The sequence below is a fragment of the Lepidothrix coronata genome, unplaced genomic scaffold (genome assembly GCF_001604755.1).
Source record: "Lepidothrix coronata isolate B3197 unplaced genomic scaffold, Lepidothrix_coronata-1.0 Scaffold220, whole genome shotgun sequence".
In the NCBI taxonomy this organism is placed as follows: domain Eukaryota; kingdom Metazoa; phylum Chordata; class Aves; order Passeriformes; family Pipridae; genus Lepidothrix; species Lepidothrix coronata.
In genome coordinates this window covers 212,763-233,748 of record NW_016690400.1, presented here as the reverse complement: position 1 = coordinate 233,748, position 20,986 = coordinate 212,763, and the positions used below count along the sequence as shown (strand labels likewise).

At 39.6% G+C, this 20,986-nt stretch overlaps 1 protein-coding gene across 2 annotated transcripts in view; it reads right to left on the bottom strand.

Moving 5' to 3' along the window:
• ACO1 (aconitase 1) overlaps positions 1–20,986 on the bottom strand; it is a 37,102-nt gene that overhangs the window by 7,365 nt on the left and 8,751 nt on the right. For both annotated transcript variants that reach the window (XM_017833769.1, XM_017833770.1), the window contains exons 2-12: positions 17,974–18,094; positions 16,037–16,205; positions 12,874–13,011; positions 10,785–10,854; positions 10,493–10,676; positions 7,698–7,837; positions 6,557–6,728; positions 6,005–6,105; positions 4,914–5,030; positions 3,512–3,671; positions 154–289 (exon numbers count right to left, since the gene is read on the bottom strand). In XM_017833769.1, the coding sequence (XP_017689258.1) occupies positions 154–289; positions 3,512–3,671; positions 4,914–5,030; positions 6,005–6,105; positions 6,557–6,728; positions 7,698–7,837; positions 10,493–10,676; positions 10,785–10,854; positions 12,874–13,011; positions 16,037–16,205; positions 17,974–18,070 (1,484 nt within the window). In that variant the 5' untranslated portion in view covers positions 18,071–18,094. The remainder of the gene's footprint in view (positions 1–153; positions 290–3,511; positions 3,672–4,913; positions 5,031–6,004; positions 6,106–6,556; positions 6,729–7,697; positions 7,838–10,492; positions 10,677–10,784; positions 10,855–12,873; positions 13,012–16,036; positions 16,206–17,973; positions 18,095–20,986) is intronic.

Sequence of the window (20,986 nt, the reverse complement as noted above, 5' to 3'; positions counted from 1 at the left end):
AGCACAACAGCAATGCATTAACTCAGGCAGGATCACACCATAAGGTACCTGCGATATCTTTTAAGCTGCACAGAGAAATATTTTATTGCATTACTTGTTCACAGTGCTTTTAGTTAAGCAGCCATAGGACAACAGTAAGAAAAGCACTCCTACCCTAGTTGGGAAAGGTAACTCATAACTCCACTCTCCCGCAGATAGTAAGTGACGACCCCGCTTCCTGGGGACAGGCTAGTTTTAATGTACGGCTTCACTGTCAAACCAGCTTCAACAGCCTTCTTAGCAAGCAATCCTGAAAAATGCAAAGGACAGCTGCAGTTTTCCCTGGAAGTGAGACAGTTTGGCGAATCAATAGATCAGGTTAAGAGAAGTACCACTGAATGACTGGGAACAGAAAAGGCAGCATTTCCAGCAATGAAATTGTACAGCAAGCCAACAGCACTAATTCCCTAATAATCAGCTAGAGCTCAAGACCTCTGTTGAACTGTAGATCCAGACTGCAATTTCTGTTCCACTAGGTTGCTGGAAGTTGCATTAAACAAGATGCACTCACACTAGGACAGCATGTAGACATTCAAAACTCAGAATGTTCTTTGTAAGACAAGTGTCTCACAAAAATGCAATGAAGAATTATTAAGTTCCCACTTACCGTGGTCTAGTAGGTGCTGAAATAACTGCTAACATAAGACTTGCTGCTCTCAGAAGCAGAAGGCTACAAGAGCACCAACTCTAGAGTTTCACACAAATTAGCTATCTCACATTCTACAGCTTGTTGCAAGAGTGCTGATTTACCATTCCTGGATTTGTAACACACATAGAGATGTTTCAGTGGAGCACGTTACTAGAAACACATTCATCCTAAATTCCTTCTTTTGAAACAAATTATCCATTGTTGAATGTTCAGAAAACTAGTCCGCTCCAGCCCTTTTCCAGGATGAATATAAAAGAAGCAGCAGATATGCAAACTATGCAAAACTTCACATTCCCATGCTGCATTTTCTGTCTCACACATTACATCCATTTAGATAAAGTGTACATCAGTTCTGCTTTGATCCAACATGATCTCCAACAGGAAGATGTCATCAAATTGTTTTGTCTTTGCCAGGTGTTTGGCAGCTCTGTTATACATGACCTGGAGACCTCCACTTTTAAGTGTTGTGTGAAATGGCCTACACACATGAATTTAAAGCAGCAGCCCCATTCCTGAAATTGCTGAGGCTCCTTAGGTACCAAAGGAAATTGCGGAAACTGAAGCCACTGGATATTTTTGAAAATGTGACCATGAACAAGTGATCATCATAGGACCTAAGAGACTGACAGCCTGTCTGAAAGTGTTGGCTTCTGTCTTCTTGCTCATACCAGGTCTGAAAAGAAGGCAAAGTCAAACTGGCAAGGAAATGTCAGACCTTAAATTGCTTCAAGCAACCTTAATCCAATACCTTGTAAAGTCAGATTAGACTGGCAAGGCTCCTACAGCATACATCACTATCCCCACAGACACACAGCCCCTGCTTAAGTGCACAGGATATATAGCAGTAGTTTGAAACAACTACTCGTATCCTGGATTTTTTTAGCTTGGTTACTTATTGTGGGAACACTGTATGTTTTATCTGCTTTCATTTCAAACTTCACCCTGAAAACTAAGTTATCATGTTTCTTGTGGGTGTCTTAGAGGTTCTCAACACTGTAGTTTACAAACAGTTGTCAGAGACTGACAGAATTACTTTTTTCCTTTCTTGCCAATATCAAAGATTAAGTGCTGCTATACAGAAAGGCAGCAAAGGAAAAAGTATCCACTAAATCTGAGCGCAAGATCATGAGGACTACATTCTTCAGGCTGCTGTGCATTTAGCAGTAGTGAAGGCACTCAAAGTACCAACTTTCCATGTATCTGCAGAGGATTCCACACTTTAAACCCACAGAGCTATTAAACCAAGCTGACTGAAAGATCAGCATGCCTGATGCCTCAGGGAGGGTTAAAAATGCATGCCATTAACCTGGGAGGCAAATACTTGAGGAAACTATCCTAAACAGGTGGCACAACCGAGGGATACACCAACTTAAAAATAAGGGAATGGGGCAGAGCAAAGATAGTCTGCCTGGAAAAAACCTACTTCTTGGTTCTCGGAAGAAAAAAATACAGCTCTGTGTCTGTGATCAGGATCAGAATGGACCTGAGGAAAGGAGTAAGCTGATTTGGCTGTCCTGTCAAGGGCAAGTAAATTGGGAGACTTTGTTCAATTCTGTTCCTCTCAAAGGGGTAAGGAAACAAGCAGATCTCTCCTCTGCTTCCCTTTCTGCCCCACATCTTGGTTTATGATGGACTTTGTCCTTTTGCTAGAATTTAAAAGACCTTTTGTGCCTGGGAAGGGAGTGAACTGCTGGTACTGTAAAGTATCCAAAGACAGATGCTACCCTAAGAACAGGTGACAAATACCACACTGAAAAACCAAAAACAAAGTGACTGTTGACAGAGGCTGTCAACAAGCCAAAAACTTCCCAGCACTATACAGGAACAAGGAAGACAAACTACATGACTTCAGCCAGGAAGGTTGGTCAAGGCCCTCTGGTCAAGGGCCTTTGTACTGCCCATTGCACATCTCTTCTGATCCTCGTAGGAAAAAAGTCTCCATCCCACAAACAGTCTGACAGTCTACTAAATCCTAATGCAGTGACAATCCTATAGTGACAGGTACCACCTATGCATATGCTTGCAGAGGAAAGAAATAAATATGTGAACATGTAGCCAAGCACCTGGGAAAGTGGCCAGACTTGTCTAGTATATACTGACCTCTTTGAGCTGACACTCTTCATATTTTGTTGCCAGAAGCACACATTAGGAATGAGAAATTTTCTGCACAGACTAACCAGGTTAAAAATGAAAAACCTCCTCACCAGAAATTTAGTACAACTAAGTCAGACTAACTCTTCTGTAGTGGGGCATACAAAGTCCACCTTCAACCACTCTGTGGATGCAGCTAAGGTGTAAATGAAAAGGGTCTGAAAGATGGTCGTCCCTGAGAACATAATATTCCTCCTCTACTCATCCCTAACATACCCTCAGACTCTTGTTGCAACAACTATATAGGGCAACCTCTAGGTAAGTGTGTGTTTTGTACTCTGCTGACAGATCACAGCACCCTCAGACTTAAACCCATAGACAGTTCTTCACTGTCCCTCTCCTTCCAGCTTTGACCTTCAACAGCCTCTTCTCAGCTCTATGTAACAGCTTCTGTGCATTTAAAAAGTGTCAGAGCTGTTGGTTTAATAAATTCCACCTTGCTCTGTATAGAAGACAGTGCAGGAAAAACACTTTTTCATCAACCTAGATTTATAGCTACCATTTCCATAAGTCCTTCTGCTACCTTAGAAACTTTTAGCACTCCAAATGACAAAACCAGCACTGTTTTTGTGCTAGAATGTAGAATTACATCAGCATCATCATTGTCTTTAGCCACAGAGCACACAGCCAGAGCCACAGAGAACGTACTGCACATTAGGCAAATAAACTTACCTGCACCCAACATAACTGAGGGGTTACTGGTGTTTGTACAGCTTGTAATGGCAGCAATCACTACTGAACCATGAGCAAGCTCGAAGTCACAGCCCTCAAAATTAAGTTTAACTATGGTGTTGTGTCGGTCTGGGGCAATCTGGAATCCCTTGAATCCTTGCTGTAGGAGGAGAAAATAACCAAAAGAATGTGGGGTTAAAAACAAATATTTTGACTAAAAATTAGTATGAGCTGTTTTTTTCACCAATGAGAAGCATCTGTCAGTTATAGCCATGCTTGTGCTTTTAGGTCTAGTGGGGAAGACTTGTGTCTCTGGTCAACCAAAGTGGTGGACAAAAATAATTTTTTCTGAAGTTTATCCCACTCTCTGCTTACTCGTAAAGGAGGCAACCTTTGAAGAAAAATTTGTATTTTCTTCCTGCATGAATATATCCTTCCTCAGATTGCTCAGGTGGCTTCTTGCTTCTGTGTGTTCCAGATTTCTGATCACATATAGTCTTAATACGTAAGCTAGTCCTGAGATTTGAGCCAAAACACATAAGAATTTTAAGCCATGATTATCAAATAGCTCAAACTGATGCCAGGAGCTGATCTGAGAGGCAAAAGCCTAACAGCCGGGAAAAATACAGCAAGAAGGCACTGTTCATGCCATGAAAAATACATTTAGAGATCTGAAAGCATAAGGTCATTTAATGGAATTTGGAAAACGTAAGAAAACAAGAACTATTGGGAATTGCTGTAGTTTAGGTTTCTTGAATTAAATCACTGGAGTTCTATACTGCCGTTAAGAAGGATGGTTACTGCATAAGGTAAGGATTCAAACTGATTTAGAAAAGTGTCTGGCAAGACTAATTTAAAAATAAATCTTGCTCTTATTCCAATAACCACTTTGACTGGATGATGCAGAGTGAAGACATCATTTTCTGTCTTTACCACCACCATCACAGAGTCACAGGGACACATGCAGTTTTGATCTGCTGAACAGATTCAATACTTAGTTGAAAACTACACTGTGGATCTCAGGGCATAACCTGCTTGGAAAGCTGGGTAGTTAAGCTTAGAGCTCAGTGCACTAGGTACTTTGTCTCCTCTATTAACAAGCCCCCATCACAGCTAGTTCAGAAATCTCTAGTGTATGTCTCGACTGTGTTAGACATAAGGTCAGGAAGAATTACTACTTCAATAGGACATAAACACTATTATACAAGAGAAGCAAACCCCCAATTTTATACTACTCATTGCTGCTGTCATCTTCGAAACTGCATTCAAACATCCTCATTTTCCAACTTTTCAATAGGCAAACACATAATGCACAAGTTAACGCCAGAATGTAGTTCCTGAACACCAGACACCTTTTAGAAGCATGCATTAGTTTGTATGCTCAAACGTCCCCAGTCCCTACCTTGGCTCCCAGACAAGTCTCAAAGTCCTTCTTCATATCTGACACAGCAACTTTGTCCTGAGGTCTTTTTGGTCCACTGCAGCAAGGCACAACAGTATGGAGATCCAACTCAACAACCTATTCAAATAAAACCAACAGAGAGTGGTTCAGCACTGCATGATAAGTTGAAGCCAGTTAAGCCACAGGTATTCTTACCTCTGCTGTTGAACCGATGCTAAGTCTGCACATCTTTAAGTCTATTTGCAGCAATTATCAAAGACACACAAGAAGGGAAAGATCAGAAGAAAAAGAACAGTTCTACTTTTAGACACTGCCACCTCATAGGTATGGCTATCAAAAGTACTACAGTTACTGAAAAACCTAAAGTGACCAAAGCATCTAAGCAATAAAAAATAATTTTTTAATTCCCCCTTTTACATGCTAGCAGCAAGGGAAAACAATGATATAAAGAAATCCTGGTACTGACACAAACCAAAGCAGATTATTTATCTATTCCTCACCCATGTCCCAACCTTGCTTTTATAGTGCGCTGAATCTTTCCATATCTACTAAAGTTTTTGAATAATCATGCAAACCTAAACACAAGTACAAGATAAGTTTTTACTGTAGAGAAAACCAGGAATATTCTTGAGTTTGCTGGACACAGGGTAAGATCTTGATTTTCTTGCATAGAAAATGACTTGTGTGGTCTGCAGTTACCCCACAGAGCTTTCAAGTGTCCTGATTCACGAAGTAAAGTAACTTGCTGAACAGAGCAAGGGTAAAACTGTAACAAGGCTTACACAGATAACATCCACATTATTTTCACAGGTACACTTGAGTCTGGACAGGACTTCTCAAAACTACTTGGAACAAATTGCAGAATCTGCACCAGCTTGAGGTCAGTTGAGAGCCATTCTATACCCATGCCCAAGCTTTCACAGCTGAAGAGCCAGCTGATTCCACTGGGCCTGGAAGACAGCTCTGAGAACCAAACCAAAGGATAAGGAGTCCCTTGACTATTTCTTACTTTCCGTGAAAAACATACAATTGTCACAATGAAACAGGATAGGGCATAAAGCAAGGAGTCAGAAGGCAGAGTAGTTTCTAACCTGTGTGAAGTCCGGATCCTGAGAGGAGTTCTTGAAATCTCTTAGCATTCCCACAGCCTCAAGATACTTTTTTGTGCACATAACCTTCTCTTTGTCACGTCCTAAGATGAAAGCCAGATATAGCAAAAACAAAATGCAAATGTTACAGAGGAACTACCATCTGACAGAACAAGCAAAAATGCACAACAAGCTATTTCACTGTTCACACTGTACATAGGCTCTTTCAAAAGAAATATTAGAGATTCACTGAAAGCAAAGCAATTGAGCAGACTTAGTGACTTTTGCAGAAAAAAATCTTAGGTTCCTACTTCCGTCATCTGGACAAGCCAGGTTCAGGCAGGGCTAAGCAGGCATTTAGCTGCCAAAAGTCTAATACCCAGCTCTTCCTAAACACAGAGCAAGACACAGCCTCAATACAGAAATATCAATAAGAAATGAACTGAAGCTCAAAAGGCTCCACCTGATTCAATCCCACTGCTATGACTACACCATATAGACCTAGAGGCCTGCTTTCAAATACGCCTTTAACTTGTGGTCTCTTCTCACACTCACCAGTCTGTATCAGGTACCCAATGCTAATATCATCCACTGGGAAATAGGCAGCTGTTGCTCCATACTCTGGACACATATTGGCAATGGTGGCTCGGTCAGCAATTGACAGCTGGGCTACACCAGGGCCAAAAAACTCCACGAATTTACCCACGACTCCAACTTGGCGAAGGTGCTGTTATAAAAATACAGTGCCTGTCATTGTTATGTGTCAAACAAGCTGAGCATGTCTGTTATGAAATCCAGATTTCTGCTTCAGAGCAATCTCTTATGAAGGTTTCTATAGCCATGTGAAACCAGGAAGCTTTTGGTAAACTAAATTATGAAGATGAGAACACAGAGGTGTAAGGTTTCAATAATAAGGTACAACATCAGGACACGTTCCTTCTAAAACTTGCTCTTCCTCTCATTTAAACTAGACTCTATTTTACAACAACCGTATTTTTGTCAACATCATGTTCTAAGAAGAGGAGAACTGTGTGGGGAATGTTCAGCCAGCAAACCCAGGAAGATGAGGAAACAGGGAGAACCAACTCCACAAGTACATGAATTGAATTGAACACATGCACATCTGGATGAAATAATAAAAAAATGTTGGTTTTCCCCATTTGGAGGTCTCTCTAGAGACAGCATCCCATGATGAACTTGTGTACCAGATTTCTGACCTCCAGCATCAGTGCTGACCCAGTAATGCTCTTAATTCAGTGACAATGCAGAGAGTGAATAAACGTACTATGAACATATGATGAGTCAAACACCTGCACATCTAAGAAATCAGACTGCAGTGCTTACTGTCTGTTTTGTGGGGGGTTTACATTGCCTTATTTTAAGTGGGGACTTCAAAAACAAGTCAAGGTGTTTCTTTTGAGGCAGAGGAGAAAGCATTGTTGTTCAAAAACATTACTGAATTCTAAAATATTCCAACATATATTTTGTTGGGCTTCTGGAAAAACAGATTCCCCTAGTGAATTGTCCTCGCACAGCTCATTCCAACCCACACAGAGTGACAGAGCTTTAAAAAAGTCCAAAATTACTACATGGAAGCACACATAGGGTTCTTAAGCCTGCAGTACAGTGGCTCTGCCCTACAGAGCACGCATAGCTCTTAGCAGTAATAGAAAAACATCAAACCTTGGTAATTTACCTTGGTAATGGTGAGCACAATGTCAGTGGATGTTACCAGTGGCTGAGGGTTTCCTACCAGCTTATAGCCAACCACCTCAGGAAGCACCATGCTGATCGGCTGCCCCAACATCACTGCTTCTGCTTCAATGCCACCCACACCTGCATGCAACAGGAGTACACAATGCAACTATTCAGAAAGACAGTAATGTGTCAAAGATAAACACATGACATCAGTTGCTTGATGAGTATTCTGTTTAAGGCGAAAAGAGGAGAAAAAGCAGACAGCCTTAGTCTTCTGCTAAGGGGCAGTCCTCATCTTGCCCCAGTTTCTGCAAGGCTGGGCTTTTAAATTTCTTTTTGTTTCATACTTCCATCCTTATTCCAAAGTCATTAGATAGGATATTAGGTAAATCTAAGTAACTTACTCTAGGAAGCTTCGTTTTTATAATAGCAGATGTAAAAGTTTTAATGTTTAAGCGTGCAATGCACTAACCAAGAACCACTGACATGGCACTGAACATGATGTGCTGTGAGTGAAATGTATGCAGACCATGAATGTTGGTCACCAAACAAAAACTCAAAAGTTGTTTGGAAGGAAAGGAAGATTACTAAAGAATACTAACAGAAAAGATACTTGGTAAGACAGAAATATCCTCACTTATGTCTATTAAGTTTCAACAGGGTTTGGCCATGTGCAGGTGGGAACCTTTGTGTAAGCATACCTTCACTATTAGAGGAATGTAATTCAAGCTACTACTTAATTTTGCTAATTTAACCAAGATGTCATAGCCATATGCAATCTAATGATGTTTACTAGCAATTAAGCAGATATATAACTTTTTTGCCCATAGAAAGTCCCTCTTACATTTATCTTCTACTTTCAAACCTTCTTCTACCTTTTGTTTAGCTTAATTAATACTGAGCTAGAACAAACTGCCTGTAATAGTTGCTTATGTATGCCAAACCACTACTCCAATCCTTTTTCCCACTTAATCTAAGAATGGTTCTGAAAAATAATTTCCGATTTATTTTATGCAAAATAATATACCTATGTTAATATAAAAGATAATTCTGTGACAGATCCAATCACGTGACTCCTTTCACTAGGTGTTGAATCTTTTTTAAACAGTCAAGTTAGTAAACATGACTGACAGGCTACCACAGGCAAGCATGAAGCAAGTTCACTATTACCAGCCACTAGAAAGAAATGTTGGATCCGAGAGTAGGCACTTTAGGCTCATATGGTATAGACTATGCCCAGCCTTACTTTTCAAATTCTGGAGAAAAATGAGGTTGAGAGTCACACTCTTCCAAGCAGCTATTGGTGCTGCAACATCATCTAAATTATGTCTCTGTGTATGGTACAATCAAATACANGTGTCTAATCCCAAAGCTCTCATGCTTTAAATAAATTGAACTTGTTTACATCTGTATTCTAAGCCCACAGGAACTCTTTCACCCTTGATAGAAAGTCTCAAAAAACCAATATTGCTACAATAGTATAGGTGGGATATTAAAAACACAAAGTCCCATCATATCACATGGTACTCAGAACTTCACAAGCACATTTGTGAGCAAATGCTAGCAAATGCTCTTGAAAAACACAATGTGTTCTGTATTTGTACAATAGCTGTTTCAATAAGCTCCTATCACCATATCACAGGAAAATAAAAGCTCAACTGATGTTTTTGCTACCATGTGGGATGACTGGAAATACTTTCATTCCATAGGTACTCATTTATTCAATAATTCAAGCACTGCAGTTCACCACTATGAGCCAAATAAATTATTTATATTTACTCCTGTTACAAGTATTCTGTAGAGTACTGGTATGAGAACATACTTCACAGTCCTGTTTTTCACAATGTCCTCTCTGGCCATATTTAACTGTCTCAGATTCAATTTTCACCACCTTCAATCCAAGAGATTAGTATTTGCAGTACTTTTTTTGATACATCAACACTTTGAAAGTAGCCAAGTGACTAAGAAACAATTGGATGGTCAATGATGCTTCAATCCCCTTCCTTTATTTAATATTTTCCTTATCCACTTCCTTGTGATTTAAATGCAGAATAGAAAAAAATATGTGAAAAATCCAAACACAAACCCAACAACACATGTAGCAGAAATCATCTGAGGCTGTTACCAGAACAGGGAGCTTACTTAAAAAGTCTTAAATAACTGTAAGAGACTTTATCAGGTTACTTGCATTTGGGGTTAGTAACTTTTCTTCATAGCTGACCATATAGTGCTGTGTTTTAGATTTACGACCATACCAGTGTTGACAATACACCAAAGTTTGAGGTATTGCTAAGCAGTGCTAACACAGTCTCAATATATTTTGCTTCTCATTCTGTCCCTTGGCAAGTGGGTGGGGCAAGACACTGGGAGGGCAAGACAGTGGTGGGGGCACAGTCAGGACACCTGACCCAAACTGAACAACGTGATACTCCATGCCATAAAACATCATGCCAAGTACAAAACCTGGGGGGTGAGGGGTGGGGACAATTCTTCCAAAGAACCCACTGCCCAGGGACTAGCTCGGCTTTGGTGTGCTGATGGGAGGTGGTGACTGACTGTCCTTGTATCACTTCTTTCATTTCCTTTCCCTACACTCACCCCTCTTCACTTAAATTGTCTTTGTCTCCACCCACCAGTTTTATCTTGCATTTACCCTTCCAGTTCTCTTCCCCCATTTGCTAACAGGAGGAGTGAGGGAGTGATTGGGGGCTAACCTGCCACCCAGAGTCAATTCACCAGAGCCCAAAACACAGCTCATTCAGCTCAGAGATATTCACAATACATTTCACATACCCCAGCCAAGCACTCCCAAGCCATCTATCATGGTGGTGTGTGAGTCAGTGCCCACCACACTGTCTGGATAGTAGTAGCCATCCTGATCCATCACCACTCTAGCCAAGTACTCCAGGTTCACTTGGTGGATGATCCCAGAGCCTGGTGGAATAATCCTCAAGTTTTTAAAAGCCCGAGAGCCCCACTGAAACAAAAGGAACAGGAGTCAAAAATTTTCAATGCACATGAGCACTGACAGAACTTCCATTCACTGTACTTTTTTCCACACAAATAAGATTATTTTTTTCAGTACCTTTAAGAATTCAAATCTTTCTTTGTTCCTTTCAAATTCCAGGTCCTGATTTTTTTGCAAGCTGTCTGATCTGCAAGGGAAATAATCAGCTGTCAGAATCAAAAGCATCCGACTGAAATTTATGTCTGGTCAGATACACCCAAATGTTGAAAGAAAAGAAGATTTATTAGCTATAGTGAATGCTGATCAATCACATCTGTTTAGTATCACTGCAGGCAACCAATGAAAAGAATTTAAGAAATCTTAAGAGTTAATACCTGAACTCTGCTTCAAATGGGAGTGCTAATCTGCATATTACACATGCAGATTAGCACTAAACTTGTAGCTTGAGAAAAACAACACTACATGTTAGAGAAATACGAATTTTCCAACACAAATCAGAAGTAATCAGCAAGGTAACAAACACAACTGCCATGCAACTTCCGTTAAGAAAGGTTATCACTATGATATGGTGCTGCCTGAAGCCTCCTTGTTTCAAAGCAGAGTTAACAAACTTTTCACTTGAAAAAGTGAAAAGCTGCCTAATTTACATCTGGAGAGTTTGAAAGAACTGAAGCATAGAGCTAGCCAATGTTATCTCTATATATACATGAGTCTACTACAAATAAAATGAGGCTGTGACAAAAAACAGTGATTACCAAAAAATGATCTATATTAAGTCCTGGATACTACTGATAACATAAAATGAATTTTATTAAAATAATATAGAAAAAGAATCATAATAGTTGATTTTTTTCCTATGGTAAAGACATAATCATATCTTGTTCACAAAGAAATACTCTGTTTCCCAAATATCTTAAAAAAATAGAGTAATGCAAATTAGAAAGAAAAAAGGTTAGGTTTCCAGTTTAATATATTAGTGCTAGAACATCCATTAGCCCCGAGATCAGTCTTCATGTGCTTATTTCTCATTTTGCATCTGTATCTAAACTCTTTAGGGTTAAGAATAAGAAGCAGCACCTCTAGAAAAAATGTTAATGGCAGCTGATTTTTGACAGTTACATAAGTCAAAATTTTTTGGCTTTTTTCTCCCCTCTCAACTATGAAATGTCAACCATGAGAATTTCTATCTTTACTAGTCTATACTTTAAAAAAGTATGAAGAAAGCTATATTTGAAAACTGACAACATTCTTCTGAGCAGCAGGCTTTGCAGTATATTTCTGCCCAGAAGTTCAGTATGTTTACTTTAAATAAACCTCTAAATACTGAGAAAGGGTTCTTATGTTCTTTAATTTCCACCTCCCAGGAATTTTTTTCTTTGCAGTGCTATTACTTAAGAGGCCAGTTTCAAAACTCCTTCCTCTGTAGGACAATAAATACAGTGTATTTTAGCAAGAAGGTAACTGCAGACAAAAAAGATGGAAGGGAACCATCATAAAACATGTAATTGCAGGATCTGTTTGGAAGATCAGTTCAGTAGGCCCATATTTATGTACCTTGGAGTGTAGAAGGACCTCCATGCAGAGGTCTTGTATTTCACTGTGGGTCTAGTGACTGCTAGTGAGTGTTTGTCTCTTTGTAGCATGGGGAGGACTTAAAAGCGTTATGTTCCTGCCCTGTGCTTAGAGGAGACATGATAAGCAGCAGCTGAAGCTCTTGTGCTTGGAAGCACTGAAGCAGCAAGCAGCTCCTCAGAGTTGGGCCTACGGTAGCTCAGGTCTATTCTTAGAGAAGTAAAGAAGAAAGGAGACATTCGTGTTCGTCCTTTCCAAAAAGCCCTACGGGGTCAAAAAAGTGCATGTGGGGAAAAAAAGCTATTTCTGAGCAACTACTAATAATGCAGTATTATTATGGAAAATTACAATCATCACAGGTCTGGGTTGAGCCTGTTTCTATTAACATTCTAGTTTCCATTAGTCCAGGCTTGTACTGCTAAGAGATGTGCCACAGGAAAAAGAAAATTCGCCCCCCTAAACCACAGCAACTGATACAACAATCTAACTTTAAGTTAGATTATATCACTTAGACTTCTTAAAGTCTAAGATGTTATAGTACAAATGCTAAGAATATCACCAGTGGAACTACCTTGGTGATCAGTACGTTTTATTTACAACCACTAAGAAGTGAAGAGTAATTTTGTATCCTTACTGCCTGTTAAAATCAACCTGGATGGAGTGATCTATCACTAGATCAGCAGGACAGATAGGATTGATTTTTTCAGGGTCCCCGCCAAGTTTCTTCACAGCATCACGCATCGCAGCAAAGTCAACCACGGCAGGCACCCCGCTGAAACAGAGGATAAACAAGCATGGTGAAACAATTCGGAAAAGAGGGGGGAAAAAAAACCCCAAACCAAACACAACTGAGATCCAGGAGATGCAGAACAGACACCTACTGTCACATGCAAAGCAAACCACAGCCATATCCTCAGTCTTGAGATCATTTCTCCGTGGAAGGGACCCTTAGGAAGACAAAGTCAGAAGAACAAAAGGGACAGAACTGTACCTATATCCTGAGCACTGCAAAAATAAAAAGCTAAACTCAAAATTCATCAAGTAACAGAAGCAGTTCTACATGCTTGGCTGAGAATTTGGAAATTTGTTCCTAGACAGCATTCCTTAGGGACCTTGAACTGGTTTCTCTTCTTTTGCTCTGTTCCCCTCTCTCCTCCCCAGTTTAAAAATGAAGTGGGGAGAGGGAAAACAACAGTGTTATTTCTTTGATTCTTTGCTATGTTTATTTAGTTGATTTTAAGGCAAGAGTCATCTCTTCCAAGTTTTGCAAGACACGGGAGAACCTTCTCTGTAACCTGTATGTTCCACACTTCAGGTGAAACTGGCAGAGCAGGGCATGAGATTTCCTAAGTTACAAAGGACTTGACTGCAAAACACCTTCACAGAATAACTGTATTTTCAGAAGTGGATTTAACTGTCCTGGCAGATCACTGGAAAACACAAAGGCAGAAATAAGGTGCACCATGCATTCCTACTAACAAATTCTTGTACTTATGACTGACAAAAGACCTTATATCACAAATGGCACTCAGACAGCTACAAGCCAACATTCATATTGTTATGAATTGTCACATATCTTGTGACCATCCAGCAACCCCCTGAACTCCAAATAACTCAGAAAAACTTTAACAGATCTTTTTGTCTATGTTTGTATGTCTCATTCAACCAAAATGATTTTTAAATCCCTAAATTAAGCCTGCCTTCCTTCCTTCCTACGTGAGGTCAGTAAACTGTACAAAAGGTCAAAGTAATGCACCTGAGAGTCTCTCATTCATCCTCCATTTGCAATGCATGTTTATTCATAAGCAAATAAGGAGTGAATAACCAGAACTTCTGGCCTTTCAACACCTGACTTACCTAAGAGATCACACACATTTCAATATTTATTTTAATGAAGCTTCTGATGCTTCGCAGCTTCTCACATTGTCAGCTTCTGTTTAGGTATATTTTACCATGGTATTTTCAATCAACTTGGGAAATCCTCTTACATATCTGCCTATCTGATTTTGCTGGCTGATGAGACAAAAAGAGTTCTCTGATGTGCACTCAAGGATCTGGCATCAGTCAGCAACCCACTGAAAACACTACATTTTTGCAAGAGCAGCCCAAAGCAGTAAGAGTTTATGTTTTCAACTCTGACTATAAGGAAGCTATTACCATTTGAGCATACATCAGAAACAATGCAACAAGAACAGTAAAATCTTTGTAATTTCCACAGAATTTTACCTTGAAAATCCTGAATATTTACAAAAAATAAACAGCAAAAAAGGTCCACATTATCTAACTTTAACACAATTAACTGATATTGTTCAGCAATGTGAAGCAGTTTGACCTCCCAGGATATGCATATTACAAGGAAAATAGCAAATATTATGTAATGCTACCTAGGGGAATTTGGGGGAGGGCAGGGGTGGGAGGGAAGCAGTGGAAGAGTTATTTTGCCAGCTTATGAATGTTATACAACTGAAATGGAACAGACACAACATCCATCTACAGTATTTAGAAGAACTCAGAATAATTAGAGAATGATCCAGATAGGGAAATTAAATAATTCTAAACAAGGACAACTTGAATGTAATTGTATGGCTTTTGGAAAGTTGCCAAAGCTGCCTTATTCAAAAGATTCCTCAGAGGCCTGTCCAAGAGCTCATTTTTCAGGAATGCAGCTGCCCTGCATACTTCTAGGCAAATTTTTAAAACTCAGCAGAAGAGCAGGGGGCAAGAAAGAATTGCAGTAACAGAGGAAACAATGTTTACTTGAAAGTTCAGCTTTCTCTGTTCTCCAGCTTTTCAAAGTGTTAACAACAGCCAGCAGGTGAAAAATAGCCAGGAAATCAGCACTTCTTTCAGTTGAGGTTTAGCCCCTTTTTCCTAATGTCTTTAGGATCTGAGTTGTACTGGGTCTCTAGCACTTGGATAACCTCTACAAAAATGCCAAACAGAAGGTATGACAGCTAAGACCCTTTACTTTTGAGAAAGAAAATCAACTGGCAGCATAGCAGCACAGGGCTTACCATGGATGAACTAAACCGTTCTATTAAGACAGAGTACGAAGGTACAAAGAACAGTCAACTTGCAAGTCAAACGCTGTATTAACAATAGTTAGAAGTTATTGTTCAACCTGAAAATTGACTTTCCACATTTACCAGGGACTATTACATGATTATTACTGACACATGGGGGCTAAACACACTGCAATAACAAGTCCCACTTTTCAGAGTCCATTAGGTAGGAATCTCAGTTTGCACTTCTGGGAAAAACAGACATTAATTTTTTTAATAGCAGAGAAGTCTATAAAAATGTATTTGAAATAATACTGACTTGGAAGAGAAAGTAACGATGCGGGTTAAAAATGAGAACTGAAAAGGGTAGAAAATTGAAAGCAAGAGATCCTAGGGAACCAAAAACAAACAAAAAACCAAACAACCAAAAAACACACACAAAAAATACAATACTCCCCTTCCCTTCAAAGAACAAAACCTCTAAACTTTGGATTGCCTCATTTGGATGCAATCCAAATGCATTTGGATGCAATCCACCACATTTTCTTCCCCTCTGTTTTGAAGTTATGTAAAGATATTTATTTCTACATCCCAGAAGAGTTTCACTCAATGCTTTTACCCTGAGTGTCTGCCTCTTCAAATGTTGTCTGTAGCATGACATCAAGGAAACTTGAAAAAAGCTTTTCCAAATATCTCACTGTTATTTTTTCCCTCAGCTCACCCCTCCACCCCAAGCTGAGCATTGCTGCACTCTCAAAAGCCCCCCTTCCGAGCTTTGGAGAGCATCAAACTCACGTGAAGTCCTGCAGAATAACTCTTGCAGGCTTAAATGGCACTTCAACATTCTTGTGTTGCACCTCTTTCCAGTTGAGAATATTCTCAACATCTCCCTTCTTCACTAGGAACTCATCACAGTTACGGATTGCTGCTTCCAAGAGGATTCGAATAGAAAATGGCAGGCGTGCTGCATGGGGAAGAGGCAAGAAACAAATTCAGTTTTACCTTAAGGCATATGTCAGCAAGTGCAAAGTTCCATGCCTGGGGCAGACAGTTCTTCAAGTGCTGACCCCATATTTTCACAAGGCTTTATCCCAAATTATCAAATCCTCTTTTCTAGCCTCTGGCTTTGTCAGGAGGTCAGTACTAACTGACCTCTTCCCCTCAATTCTTCGAGTAGATTTATCATCTCAGCTCCTGTGAGACCATAGACATCTTTGCTGAAAGGACTTTTCCACAGCTTTTCCACCCGCCACAGCAACGCTACTTGGAAAACATGCTGTGCTCACCTTGTTTTTCTGCAGTTTCCTCTCATTCTTGCCACTGAACACAGACATACAAATGCACTAGAAAAACATAATTTTCTACCAGACATGTTAGAAAGCACAGCTTTAGTGGTCTATGCAGTCTCTTCTTCTCAAAAGATGGAAAATGAAACTGAATGGAGGTTAGACTGTGCATCTGTTAATCTATTTCAGATTAGACATATTTGTAGAAGATGACACAAAATGCTATTGGAGCAGTACTGACAGCCTTACTACAAGCAATGGGTGTGAATTAAAAAAACACAAGTTACTCAAGACTTGCCCCCCTTGTCCACTATAATAATAGATGTTTGATTGCCTCTCAGAATATTTATATTCAAAATCTTTTGAGAAGTTTGTCCCAACTTTCTACACAGGGGCCCTGAGACATAAAAGTCACTTAATCACAGTGAGACCTCATTATTGATATTATTAAAAAAAAAAAACAAACAACTGCTATTCAGGATACAGTAATTCAGAATCATTTCAGTTGTTTTTGTTGTTGTTTTTTGTTTTGTTTTGGGGGTATTTGTTTGTTTGGGGTTTTGGCAAGTTATTGTTGCTGTTGTTGGTTTGGATTTTTTCCAAAATATTCTCCTGCCCTTCCCTGCCCCATTCTTCTGTTGCTAAGCTATTCCATTTTTCTGTTGGGTAGTGAGAATTGCATCTTTTTTTCTTTAAAGAATCTGGACTTTATCACTCTTGCAATCCCTGAATGGATCAATTGGTAATGCCATACATGTATTTGTCTACTTCTTAAGACTCATCTCTGCTTTTCACACACCAAGTCTGACATTAATCGATTTCTCACTTACACACTATTTTAGCCTGTAATGGATATTTGTTGCTTCCTAAATTTTCCTTAATCACCTGTTTCCTTTTTGAAAGACCAAAACCATGTAACACAGACAGCTTTAAGCTATAGGTACCCCCTTTCTATCTCAGTGGCACAGACTGTAAAATTTTTACCAGTGCCACGTGAAAGATCCGTGAAGTGTCAGAAGAACTAAAGAAAAAGCCTCCTCAGAAAGGATTCTCCTCAGAAAGGATTCTCTAACCAGCACTGTTTTTAAAGCTGAATTATCTTTCTGAATGATTCAGTCATATATCAGTGTTAGATCCTTTCCAGCCTTTCACAGTAGCTCAGTTATATTAGAAAACTTGTGCTCTTAGTTTTGCCTAGCCCTCCTTATCCACTCAGGAAAAAACAAGATTGCTGTGTGCACAGTATCTTGAGAAAATGTTACTGTGATCTTGCCAATATTTTTGTAGTTCTAAATTTATAGAAGTAAATTTTCCTCAAATTTTGTTTTAAAAAAAATCTTTTGAATTCATAGTTCTCTTCAGAGACCAAATATCATCTAATGTGGCAATACCTGTTCCAGTTCTGTTCAATGTAAACAAAATGTTTTCCTTACGTTGTCAACGTACCATATCTCACATCTCCCAATTTGCTCAGATTAAAGAACTTCTTCAGAGGCTGTTTTGGGTCCAGCGGCTCCACAATCTGTACAAAGGGGTTGCTCATGGTTGTTCAAGACCCTTAGAATCCCTAAACAAATAAAAAATCAAAGACATTTTCATTACGCGTGTCCTGCATACAAAGTACACGTCCCACAGTCCACAATGTATCTGTTCCAACTTTCAAAAAGGCAAAACGGTACAAAAAGACAAAAATGCCCTTTTCACTACAAATATACATGCAACACTTCCTCAGAGACAAAAGCATCGTGAAAATACAGATATACCACGTGGTTTAGTATCACAGAAGCTTAACGTTGGAAATAACTTCTAAGATTTAGTCCAAGTGTTAACCCAGCACTATCATGTCCACCACTAAACCATGTCCCCAAGTGCCACATCAACACATCTGCTGAATACCTCCAAGGGTGGTGAATCCACCACTTCCCAGGGCAGCCTATTCCAAGTCCTGGAAGACGTTTTTTCCTAATGCCTAATCTAAACCTCCCCTCGTGCAACTTGAAGCCATTTCTTCTCATCCCGTTGAGACCAACCCCACCTGGCTACGACTTCCTTTCAGGTTGTTGTAAAGAGCAATAAGGTCAGCCCTCAGTCTCCTTTTCTCCAGGCTAAACAGCCCCAGCTCCTGCAGCTACTCCTCGTTAAGACTTGTGCTCCAGACCCTTCACCAGCTCCATTGCCCTTCTCTGGACATGATTTTACAAAGAGAGTTCAGTGTCTTCACTATTCTCTTCTTTTCACTGCTTCCAGACAGCTCTTTGTGCCTCTGTGATTCATGAGCCACCATGAGAACATGGCCCCATTTCTTAAGTGGGTTGTGGTTCAACCCCAGGCAACTAAGCACCACACAGCCACTTCCTCACTCTCTCCTGGAGGGGTCAAGGAGGCAATCAGAACAGTAAGAGGTAGAAAACTCATGGGTTGAGATACAGACATTTTAATACATAAAGCTCTTGTCTCTGTGGAAGCCCTGCTCAGCAGCAGCAAAAGCATCTCTGTGATATCAACCCTGCTTCCAGCACAAATCCAAACCACAGCCACATACTACCTACTAGGGAGAAAATTAACTGTATCCTAGCCAAAACTAGCAGAAGTGGCATTGATCTAAAGCTAAACAGACAGGCATTTGCATTAAAAATTAAAAACAATTAAACCAAAACAGAAAACACTATTGTTTTATTTGAGAAGAATTATTACAGACTAAGAATACAAACCCTATCAAATGAAAAAAAGGAACCCTCCTGATTTCAGAGATTTGTTAAGGTCACCACCAAAAAGAAAATTTAGGCAGACTCTATTGTAAACATGATTTTAGTTTGAGATATTTTGTCTTTTTTTTTTTTTCGTGGCTATCCTAATGCCTTACTGGGTTAGAGCATTCTACTGGGACCTTTAGGGTCATTTAGGGTTCCTTTACAGAAGTTGAGATATTCCCAATATCAAGGCCAACTACCACAGAGGGGCCTAAATTCACTATACAAATATCTCTCAATCTCCAGAAAAGGTTAACTGCATGCAAACTGCCTAATGGAACAGTTCCTAGGACACGCTGAAGACTTGAACTCTGCCCAGGCCTCTTCTGAGAGCACTGCCTTAGGCCAACACATGCCAAGGATCAAGCTAATGATTTAACAGTAAGAAGAATTCTCTTGCAGTGTCTGGCAACATTCCCAGTCATGATTAAAATTTTTTTAGAAGAGAAATAATCAAAGGTCCGATTTCCAGATCTGTTGATGTTTTTCCACAGCACTGTTTCTGTCTTCATTCAAGTAACATTATCTTCCCTTGCCTCAGTTTAAAAAAAACCAACCAAACAACAACAAAAAAAACCCAAATACAACAAGGCATGAGAGACACATCCTCTGACAGGCTTTGGAGACTGGTGCAAAAAAGATGCACAAGCAGATAAAGCAAGGTCAAAGAATGAATTAATTTATCTCACCAGCCAGTTTCATTGACTGTTCAGGAAACACTACTATATGGAATATATTTCTGGGGGATTTTTAAATTATTCCACTATTTTTTAAATTAGAAATTCATATACTTTGAACACAACAACCAAGGAGAGATGGCAAAAATGATTACAAAGAAAGGTCCAGGGTGTAAAGCAGCAAGATACTATAAAAGAAAGGAAAAGTGATGGATATTTCTAGATAAAAAGCTGAATGGCCAGGGAAGTTGAAAGGCTGGCAAATAAATAGACTGCAAACATACACCCTCTCAAATGTATCACCTCACACGTTCCCATCCACAAATTATTTTCCAAGATTCCTCCTCCCAGCTCTGCAGATACTCATCCCGCACACAAGCCCATCAAGTTTTAGATGTCATGATCTTTAAATAGCATGGACCACTCAGCTGTTCCTCTAAGAAAACTGTGCTTCTATGATTGAGCATGATCAAAATTAACTTCTTCCTTCCTTTCCTTGCCAGTTACGCTCCTGATGAGCTTTACTTTTTTGCCTCCAAGTTGAGAACATTAACTAATGCATATTCACTTCTTATGGGAAAGTCTAAGAGCAGCTGAAGATAGGAAACATTCAAATATCCCCTAACAGATAAACCAGCAGATCATTACTTTGATATGACCACAATGAGTCCACTGTACTCAGTTCACATATTCTCATCCAAGTGTAAATTGCAGCTCTAACATTTCCCATCCAAGTCCATGTCTGAGCAAATCAAAATGTTACGACGCATTATCTGCATGTAAACATTTCTTTACCAGATATCACCCTCTCCCCTGAACAGAGCTCTTTTAGTTCACAGTATGAAGTACCACAGTATAAACCTCCTCTCATCAACTGAATTACACAAAGAAGCCAAACTGTGGGCTGACCAAAGCACGATCACATGTTCTTTTCACCTTCCTGGTCCCACTGATATGAACAACTCTATTACAAGCCTGGAAGCCATTCAGAAATACCTAGAAAGAGGTAAAGTCTCTAGAAAAATACCAACT